Below are 11,052 nucleotides of genomic sequence, written 5' to 3' on the forward strand. Positions count from 1 at the left end.
AGTGGTTTTCATGGGGGATTTTAACTTTTACCCCTGAGCTAGAAGAAGACAGCATGGAATAAGAATCTGAAAGAATAGCTCTAGCTAGAATTCAGTTGAAAAGAAAAGAGATACAATTTTAGAAAGAAAGAGAAGAAAGGGAGATGCAAAGAGAAGAAGTGACAAGAAGGTTTGAGCTACAGAGACTGCAAACCCAAAATGATAATGCTGTTAGTCACTCAAACCTTATCACCAATTCAGAGCAAAACTTTGATATGCTGAGACACTCAAGATTAGTGCCACAATTTATTGAGGAGGAGGTTGTGTCATATTATATCTCATTTGAGAAATAGCTACCAGGCTAAAATGGCCGAAAGAATTCTGGACTCTCCTCTTACACAACAAGTTCATGGGCAGAGCTCATGAAGCTTTTCCCTGTTATCAGAAGAAAGTTTCTCTGATTATGAACAAACTAAAACTGCAATTCTAATGCATATGAGCTGGTACCGGAATCATATAGACAGAAGTTCCGACACACCCTGAAATGTCCCACACAGACTTATCTTGAATTTGAAAGAATCAAACATATGGCTTTTGCTTGCTGGATATGATCGCTCAAGCTAGAAACCTCAGGTGAAAATTTGAGAGAAGTGATGTTGCTGGAAGAGCTTAAAAATTGCATCCCAAGTAGCATTAGAACTCACATAGAAGAACAAAGAATTCACAGGGTGAGAGAAGCCGCTAGCATGGCAGATGACTTTGATCTCACATAATTTTCCGATGACACAAAGATAGATAGGAAACTAAGTTATGAAGATGGTACAAAGGGATATAGATAGGTTAAGTGAGTGAACAAAGATCTGGAAAATGGAGTATAATGTAGGAAAATGTGAAATTGTCCATTTTGGCAGGAAGAATAAAAAAGGTTATCTAAATGGTGAGAAATTGCAGAGCTCTGAGATGCAGACGGATCTGGGTGTCCAAGTGCATGAATCGCAAAAGGTTAGTATGCGGGTACAGCACGTATTTCGGAAATGTTATCGTTTATTGTGAGGGGAATTGAATACAAAAGTAGGGAGGTTATGCTTCAGTTATACAGAACATTAGTGAGACGACATCTGGAGCACTCTGCACAGTATTGGTCTTCTTATTTAAGGAAGGATGTAAATGCACTAGAAACAGTTCAGAGAAGGTTTTCTGTACTAATACCTGGAATGGGCGGGTTGTCTTACGATGAAAGCTTGGACAGGCTAGGCTTGTATCTGTTGGAGTTGAGAAGAGTAAGAGGCGACTTTATTGTAACATACAAGATCCTGAGGGGTCTTGACAGGGTGGATGTGGAAAGAATGTTTCACTTTGTGAGGGAATTTAGAATTAGGGGTCCTATTTAAAAATAAAGGGTTGCCCATTTAAGACAGAGATGAGGAGAAATTTTTTCTCTCAAAGGGTTGTGAGTCTCTTCCTCAAAAGGCAATAGAAGCAGAGTCTTTAAATATTTTTAAGGCAGAGGTAGATAGATGTTTGATAAGGAAGGATATGAAAGGTTATCAGGGGTAGGCAGGAATGTGTAGTTGAGGTTACAATCAGATCAGCCATATTCTTAACGAATAGTGGAGCAGGCTCAAGGGGCCGAGTAGCCTACTCCTGCTCCTCATATGTATATTCGTATAAACCCTTTACTCAGGGAAAAGCCTTTCATGATAATTCCCAGAGGTTTGGAAAGGGCAGAAAGTGGGAAAGTGATAAAAGATGAAGTGCTAGGAACAGAAAAAAAAAGGTGAGCACACAAGAAGCCCTCCACCAGTAAGGAAAGAAAATGCTGAGGGCAGCAATGTATACCACAAACCTGTGCTCCCATTGCAGCAAAACAGGGTCTATAAAAGCTGACTGCTAGAAGTTAAAAGGGAAGCCCATTAATCTTGTAGGAGAGCACAAGGTTAACAAAGAAAAAGGTGCCCCGGCAGACCTGACTGTGGCCCTAACCGTGGTAAGGAACTCCACAAAGAATACTGCTGTTGGTACAGCAGAAGTAGAGAAAATTCCTGAAGCCTATCAGGATTGGGTTTTAAAAGGAATGGTGTCTTCATATCCCACTAGCGAGGCAAGTAAACCGTTGTCCTGCTTCGCGACACTGGTGCCATTCAATCACTTATGCTGGGTAAAGGAATGACCTTCCCACCAGAGAACTTGCTAAAAGCGAAAGTTCTGGGAAAAGGGATTGAAGGAGGATACATGTCTGGACCCCTGTATCAGGTCCACTTGCAGTGTGGCCTTGTTTCTGGCCCAGTTACTGTAGGAATTGTCCCTAGTCTGCATATGGCCGGCATAGATTCGATACTCGGCAATGATGTGGTTGGAGGTAAGGTGGTCGCAGCCCCAGTGATATTAGGCCAGCCAAATGAGGCCAAAAAGACAGAGCAAATATAGGAGGAAGTCCCTGGAATCTTTCCTACCTGTGCAGTAACAAGGGACATGGCCAAGTAAGCTCCCCCAGAGAGAGCTGAACTAGAAAATCAGCCTGATGACTCAGAGGTCTGGCTGACTGAAACCTTTTTCAGAGATTTAGGGGAAGTATATGACAGATCTTCCATAACTGAAGCCCACAGAGCAGACCCTGATTTAAAAAAGTTAGCACAGCTTATTCTGAGGCAGATGCAGAAAAGCTGCCTAAGTGTTACTATATAAAAAATGAAATTTTAATGAGGAAATGAAGACTCCCACAGCGACCCGCAGAGGATTGTGGTTCCCCCCTAAATATCGCAGAGAGATTCTGCGAAATGCCTTTGAAATCCCCAAGGCTGGTCATGTGGGTATCTGAAAGACCCAAGCCCCAATTAGCCGACACTTTTACTGGTCACAACTCCACAAGGATGTGGTTAAATTCTGCCAGACCTGCCGTACTTGCCAGATTATTGGGAAACCCCAACCTACCATTAAACCTGTGCCACTGATCCCCATTCCTACTTTCAAAGGACCTTTCCGTAGAGTTCTAATCGATTGCATGGAAGCCCTTACCCAAAACCAAGACAGATCATCAGTACCTGTTAACTATCATGGATATGGCCACTCGGTTCCAGAAGCCATACCCTTGAGGAAAATTACTACCAAAGTCGAGGGATTAACCCAGTTCTTCACCAGATACGGACTCTCCAGAGAAATACAGTCTGATCAGGGAACGAATTTCCTGTCCTGAATGTTCCAGGAGCTCATACAAAGCCTCGGTATTGACCAGCTGAAATCCTCAGTTTATCAATCCCAATCACAAGAGCCTCTCGAATGGTACCATCAGACCCTAAAAACTATGCTCCAAGCATATTGCAGTGAATACCCTTACGACTGGGACAAAGGAGTAATTTTCTTGCTATTTGCTATCAGTGAATCTTTACTCCCTTCAAATTGATTTTTGGACATGAGGTGAGAGGCCCTCTAAAATTGATCAAGGAAAAGTTCCAAGATCAAAGGAAGGAAATCTCGATACTAAACTATGTGACCACCTTCCGGGAGAGACTTTCCCAGGCCTATTTGATAGCAAAGTAACACCTCAAGACCTCTCAGGGAAAAAATGAAATGGCAGGCAGATAAGAAAGTTGCAGTCCATGAGTTTAAACCAGGGGACCAAGTTCTGGTGCTGCTATCCTTGCAGGGCGAACCTTTAAAGGCCAGGTTTAGTGGCCCATATAGTGTAAGGAAAAAGGTGAATGAGGTAAAATACGTAATTAACACTGCTGACAGAAGGAAAAAACAAAAACTATCTCATATTAATATGCTGAAAAGACACTATTACCAGGAACTAGACAGATCAGTAAGTGCATGCCAGGCAGTAAGTGATAGAGGAAGAGAGCAGTAGTGAGGATGAACTGGATGAGGGTGAGAACTCGAACATTGAACTCCCTACTGCTAAATTGGAAAACACCGAAATTTTAAAGGGATTAGACACAATGCTGGACTATCTCTCTGAACAAAAGAGACAGGACCTGATCACATTATTAAAGGAGTTCAAGGAAGTCTGCAGGGACAAACCAGGTTGTACACCTTCAACAGTACACAATGTGGAGGTGGGAAGAGACCCCACCAATAAAACAGATCCCCTATAGATTGAATCCAAATAAGCTAGCTCAGGTCCACTAGGAAATCCAGTACATGCTGGAAAATGATTTAATCGAACCCAGTCAGAGTAACTGGAGCTCTCCTATAGTATTATTCCCCAAACCTGATGGTTCAACCAGGCTCTGTATTGATTATCGCAAGGTCAATGCAGTTACAGAAACAGATTCATACCCAATCCCCCGTATGGAAGACTGCATAGACCAGATAGGAAATTCCACCTACATCAGCAAGATAGACTGATTGAAAGGATACTGGCAAGTTCCAATGACCCAGCAGGCAAAGGAAATCTTTGCCATTGTCACCTCTAATGGCTTATTTCAGTGCAAAGTCACGCCCTTCAGTCTGAAAAATCCCCCAGTCACATTCCAAAGGTTAATGAATCAAGTGATAGCGGGTCTAAATAACTGTGTTGCTTACCTCGACGACCTGCTAGTTTTCAGCAATACCATTTAAGTCATTGACAGGCACTCTTCAAAAACCTACAGAATGCTCACGCAGTGGCCAACTTGGCAAAAAGCGAATTTGCCAAAGACAAAGTTACCTATTTAGATCACATCGTGGGCCAAGGTCATGTATTACTAAGGACAGCAAGAGTGCGGGCCCTGCTGGATTTCCCTATTCCAAAAACCAAGAAGGAAATCATGCACTTCCTAGCAATGTGTAGGTTCTACCGCAAATTTCTTCCCAATTTCAGCGCCTTAGCTCCCCTGACAGACCTGCTAAAGAAAAGTGCAAAAGTGATGTGGTCAAAGCCGTGCCAGTGAGCATTCGAAAAGTTGAAGGCAATTCTAACAAATGACTCGGTATTGGCAGCCCTGAATTTCAACAAACATTTCAGAAAGGCCATTGATGCCAGTGATGTTGGAGTAGGCACCGTCCTACTCCAGGGTGATGTTTCAGGTTTCGAAAGACCAATTGGTTATTTCTCAAAAAGAAAACTGAACAGGCACCAAAAGAAATCCTCCACTATAGAAAAGAAAAGGGCCCCTCTTCGTAGAGACCTGCTACCCGACCTGAACCCGACGGGACCTGACGACATGTGTCGGGTTCGGGTCGGGTCGGGTCGGGCTGAGTCCAGGTTGAGTCAGGTCGGGTCGGGCCGGACACACACAGTAAGTGCTCTGCTGGTAAGTATTAAAAATAAAAAAAACTTACCTGAGCTGGGAGTCCGGGATGAAACGGAGTCTGCGCAGTGAGCGAGTGACGTCACTATGAGCTCATTGTGCATACGCTGCAGCTTTGTGGAGCTTCCCAGTCGGAAGTTAAGTAAAAGGATGGTCGGGTCGGGGTTGAGTCAGGGTGGGTTCGGGTTGGGTTGGGTTCGGGGCAAAATCGGAGGGACTCGGGCCGGGTCGGGATCTGGTCTGCTGTGGTTTGGTTGGGTTCGGGTCTGGTTCTTTTTTCCCGACCTGAGCAGGCCTCTACGTCTTAGCTCTTCAACATTTTGAAGTCTACGCCAATAACGGGCACAAAGAGATTCAAATTCACATGGACCACAATCCACTCTCCTTCCTAGAAAGATTCAAAGTAAAAAAGGGTAGGCTCTTTTGATGGAGTTTACTCCTCCAACCATTCTACCTAGAAATTTCACACAAAGCGGGAAAGGACAATATCCTAGCTGACGCACTGCTCAGAATGTAAAAGAACACTGTGTAAATCAAATTGATATCAGACTCGGAGCTGGAAGCCTGAGGAGTGAATGAAATAAATGTGTAAAGTGATGTGACCCTAAACGATCTTACTGTTTCTTTTCCCTCTTTCTAAAAACACATTAAAACACACAAAAATGAAATCCAAGGAAATACATTTTTTCCCTTTTGAGGGAGGTGTCATGCATATTGGAAGTGCAGTGATACAACATTCACTGACTAACTCTGAAGAGTTATGAAAAGATAGAGTTTGTCTGTAAAAAAATGAACCTTTATTTTTAAAAAGTGAACAATGGTCCAAAATGGCCACTGAAGAGAAGGGGATTAACCTTTTGTGCATTCAGATAGTCTGACAAAGACAAAGGACAAATCTTCAAAGCCAAAAGGTGATAATGAAACCCATCTCACACCTATCATGGAAGCATTCCAGAATTAAATGTCTTCTTCTAAAACAAAGGAGGTGTGAAGTAGCCACGTCCTGGGTCATTGTGTGATCACCATGGGGAAGAAAACAGAGTGTCTCCTAACAGGAGGTGAGGGGTGACACAGTTTTACCTTAAAAACAAAGACAGCCAGAGAGAGAGAGAGAAAGACTGACTCAGAACGTGAAGCTATTTGTAACTGCTGGCATTCCTGAATGCCAGAAAGCACATGCCCTGCTGGAAAAAATCTAACATCTACATCATACAACAGAGGGAGGGCTAGAATTGACCCACCATCTTCAACAGAACCATCAATCAAGAGAGAAAGCTACAAACATCACATGTCTGCAACCCTCTATAACTCGAGTCTCAAGAGAATTCAACAGGTTTATCATAACCCTTCTCCCACTACTAAAACACACATATTTTTTTTCTCTATCTGTTTCTTGTGTGTGTGTGTGTGTGTGAACGAATGCAGTTGCGACAATTTCAGGATAAGGTGTATTGATCAATAAACAATTGACTTTCTGTTTTTAAAAACCAGCAAGAAAACCTGTCGTTGTCTGTTTATTTGAAAAATTAAACACAAAACTCTTAATACAAATACACTTGCTATGGTTAGGCAGGGCCTTGGATGGTGGGAATCACCCATGACACACCACGTGGCCATAACACTCTATTCGGTAAATGCAAGTTAAAAAGTAAAAGCACCCAAACTTTTTAAAGAAAGTCATGCATTGAATAATGCCTTAACCTCAGGACAGCTTTAAAGCTTTTGCAGTGAAGACACTGTTGTAATGTAGGAAATATGGTAACCGGTTTGTTCATAGCAAGGTCCCACAAATAGCAATGTGATAATTATCATGAATTTCTTTGTGTTATCTTAAGCAATACAATGAGATGCGTGGATTCCAGTTCCTTGAAGATCTCTGGAAGGTTTATTAACAACTAAACTAGTACATACAATACAGAGAAAACGGTATACAGAACCTTTATCCAGGGTGTTACAGAGCAGAGTGACTATGGCTTCTAGTCACATGCCTACATCCTGGTACATAGCTCATTAGCATACCAAGTTCTTAAAGGGACATCACTCTTAAAGCGATCATACAACAATAATGACCAGATAATTTGTTGAAGTGTTGTTGGATGAGGTATAACTATTGGCCAGGCCACTAGGGAGAACTCAACCACACTTCTTTGAATAGTCCCATGTGATTATTTGCATCCACCCGAGAGGGAAGAAGGGGCCTCAGTTTAACATCTCATTCTCCCTCACTACTGCACTCAAGTGTCAGTCTAGATTATGTGCCGAAGTCTCTGAAGTAGGACTTGAATCCTCAACCTTCTGCCTCTGAATTAGATCAGAGGCAGAAGTGCTCCCACTGAGCCGAGGCTCACCACCTTGTGAATGTAGCAATCCCATTGCACACAATCCTATTGGTTGGATTATTATAATGCAAGATAGACAGAGGTCGGACAGAAAATAGCAGAGCCTTGAGGACGCCCAAAAGCTCAACTGAAGCAAAGTCTGGGATCTGCTCCTATATTATTCTGATCTACAGTGTGTGACAATTTTAAATGTTTTATTCATTCATGGTATGCGGGTGTCACTGGCTAGGCCAGCATTTGTTGCCCATCCCTAATTGCGCTTGAACTGAGTGGCTTGCAAGGCCATTTGAGAGAGCATTTAAGAGTCAACCACACTGCTGTGGATTTGGAGTCAAATGTAAGCCAGACCAGGTGAGGACAGCAGATTTCCTTCCCTAAAGGACATGAGTGAATCAGATGGGTTTTTACAACAATTAAGAATGGTTTCATGGTCACCATTAGACTAGCTTTTAATTCCAGATTTATTAATTGAGTTTAAATTTCACCATCTGCTGTGGTGGGATTCGAACCCATATCACCAAAGCATTAACCTGGGAGTCTGGATTACCAGTCCAGTGACACTACCACTACACCACCAGTTAAATGCAAAATTTGAAATGTTAAAAAGTTTGAAAGGATCATAACTTCACAAAGGATTATCAGATCTGAATAAACACAAAAGTGGGTATTTATTATATAATATTTCATGGCAAATGGAAAGAAAGTAATTTAAAGGTTATAAGTTGCTAAAAGTTTTGTAGGCATGGATTAAAAGTGTAGCCAAATGAAAATACGGAATGTAAGTGGGTTCAGAACAGAATGGTGCTTTGAAGTTAGAGGTTAAGCTGCAAATATAGAGATGAGGTCCACCAGACCGATGCTACACTGGACTTGAGTATACATCAGCCTCATTTAAACCAAACTCTCCTTGCCTATTAGTCAAAATATTGCCATCGGAGAGTGCTGGAAAAATCACAAATACTGTGAGTAATAAATAGATACATGAAGCTAAACTGTAAAAAGTGCCCTTACCTCAAGGTACACGACCCAAGGCATCACCAAGATTGCAACGAGCAGGTCTGCTACTGCCAAGCTGACAACGAGATAGTTTGTAGTCGTTTGCAAAGATTTTTCTCTCAGCACTGCAAGGCACACCAGTACATTCCCAAAAATAATGGCAAAGATCAGCAGTGAGAAAAACAGAGCATAATAGTTCTGTGGATGATCGCGATCAGTTGAATTAGGCCATCCGAGGAAAGGGTCTGTAAAGTTGACAAATCTAACTACTATTCCAAAGAATGCCATCAGGAATCATAGATTCCAGGAACCTGGGTAAGAAAACAGAAACACCATCATTTTGTTTAGATTCAGACTTAATATATAAATACCCAGGAGCTAGTAGGTTATGAGCAATGTTCAGTTAGTGACGTGAGCTTATAATCCTCAGCCCAAGCAATTTCAGGTTGTTTTATGATAGTCACCTTTAATGTTGTTACAAATTGAATATTTAATGCATTCAACATATCTCTTGAAGGCAATTCTAATTATGCCTTGAGTAGCTTATCAGGTTTTAATAACTAAATCTGGAAGAGTCTCTGAAGGAATTTTGTCATTAATTCTATTCCCTATGTTTTGCGGTTGCTTGTTTTAGCCACATGTGATCTAGGTGCCTGTCTCTTATGCAACCTTCTTCTGACTAATGATACAAGCAGTTATCATTAAACCACATCTCAGAGGAGCCTTTTCACGTCTGCTGCCGAGAAGTAGCCAAAGGACCTGAGCACAAAGTGAGTGTGATGAGAAAGTAACTCATTTAATTTTAAGCAGAACTTAGTAAAAATCAGAAATATAGGGTTCCCAATCGACCTCGTGTGGAAAGTAGGGCAGTTGTCTAAATGGGGCTTTTACTGTGCATGGCCGCGTGTCACAGCTCATCATGGGACGCTAGCTGTCTGAAGAGCAAAAGATTTACTGTGGAGAACATTCTAACAATGTATAGGTCAGAATAGTTAAACACTAGGGCGGCGCAGTGGTTAGCACTGCAGCCTCACAGCTCCAGGAACCCGGGTTCGATTCTGGGTACTGCCTGTGTGGAGTTTGCAAGTTCTCCCTGTGTCTGCGTGGGTTTTCTCTGGGTGCTCCGGTTTCCTCCCACAAGCCAAAAGACTTGCAGGTTGGTAGGTAAATTGGCCATTAAAAAAAATTGTCACTAGTATAGGTAGGTGGTAGGGAAATATAGGGACAGGTGGGGATGTTTGGTAGGAATATGGGATTAGTGTAGGATTAGTATAAATGGGTGGTTGATGGTCGGCACAGACTCGGTGGGCCAAAGGGCCTGTTTCAGTGCTGTATCTCTAATCTAATCTAAAAAAAAACTAGGGATCATTATGTCCTGTGTAGCTGCTGAAGTTCAAGAGATCACTACACATATTTAAACAAGTACCCTTTATGAATCAGAAATAAAGGATTAAATCTTATTTGGCCCTTGCAGATGGGAACAGAGGCGGGGTTGGGGGTGAGGCATAAAATCGGGATGGGAGACGTCCGACATTGTGACATCCCATCCCGATTTTATTGATAGCGGCAAACGTGGAGGGGGAAGAGCTGATATCGAGGTGGTGGGCCGGCAGGCAATTAAGGTAGGTAAGAGGCCTATTGACAGAGATTTTACTCAGTTTCAAATTTTAATAACGTGCTTGGGAATAACGGGGCTTCAGAGCCTCATCTGGTAGAGGAAGGCAACTTGGAGGCAGGAGCTCATTGCTGGCTACAAAGGGAGGCTATCAGGAGAAGCAGCATCAAATGCCAGGCAGGGTGGAGAAAGGAGGGCATCAGGAATAGACTGAGGAGTGGGGGATAAGGTGCCAGCACTGTGGGGGAGACATACCAGGAGGCAATGGGCAAGTGCCACCTTGTCAGAGGTGACAAGTGGGGGAAATGGGTAGGGGGGCGCCTTGCTGTTGTCAGTAAAGGCCTTGCACTTAGGGGGGAGGCCACCTATCATAGGCCTCATTCATCCAGGCTTCAGGGACCCCGTTGAGGAGGGGGTGCAGCAGAGTGGAAGGAAGGTCCAGGCGCCGGCAGTAGCAGAGTAGCGACCTGTGAACCTACAGGAGGGTCAGCATCTGCCTCCGGATGATGGAGAAGGGTGTAGAGGGGAAGGCCAGGAGCTTCCTTCAGAGAGGATCTACCAGTCGAGGCTCAGCTACCTACAGATGTCCAAGAGGCAGTGCCAATGAAGACTCTGCCTCTCCAGGGAGGCCGTCACTGACCTGTGCACTATGATGTAGGACAAGCTGAGCCCCAGGGGACTTGGTGGGAATCCAATGCTGAAGGTCACCGTGGCACTGAACTTCTAAGCCTCTGAATCATTCCAGGGATCTACTGGGCGTATATGGGGGATCTCAGTCAGCAGCCCATTGGTGTATCAAGGAGTTCACCAATGCCTTTTTCAGGAGGGCTGCAGGTATGCGTGCTTCCGCATAGCTACCAACTCTCAAGCTGAGAAGTCCATTGTGTTCAGG

At 43.3% G+C, this 11,052-nt stretch overlaps 1 protein-coding gene across 1 annotated transcript in view; it reads right to left on the reverse strand.

The window, feature by feature from the left end:
* The window catches only part of drd3 (dopamine receptor D3), a 62,075-nt gene extending 53,242 nt beyond the window's left edge, over positions 1-8,833 (reverse strand). Inside the window, exon 1 of the mRNA XM_068039879.1 lies at positions 8,561-8,833. Within this exon, the coding sequence (XP_067895980.1) occupies positions 8,561-8,833 (273 nt within the window). The remainder of the gene's footprint in view (positions 1-8,560) is intronic.
* Between the last annotated feature and the right edge of the window lie 2,219 nt (positions 8,834-11,052).

Source organism: Heterodontus francisci, chromosome 10 (genome assembly GCF_036365525.1).
Source record: "Heterodontus francisci isolate sHetFra1 chromosome 10, sHetFra1.hap1, whole genome shotgun sequence".
NCBI lineage: Eukaryota > Metazoa > Chordata > Chondrichthyes > Heterodontiformes > Heterodontidae > Heterodontus > Heterodontus francisci.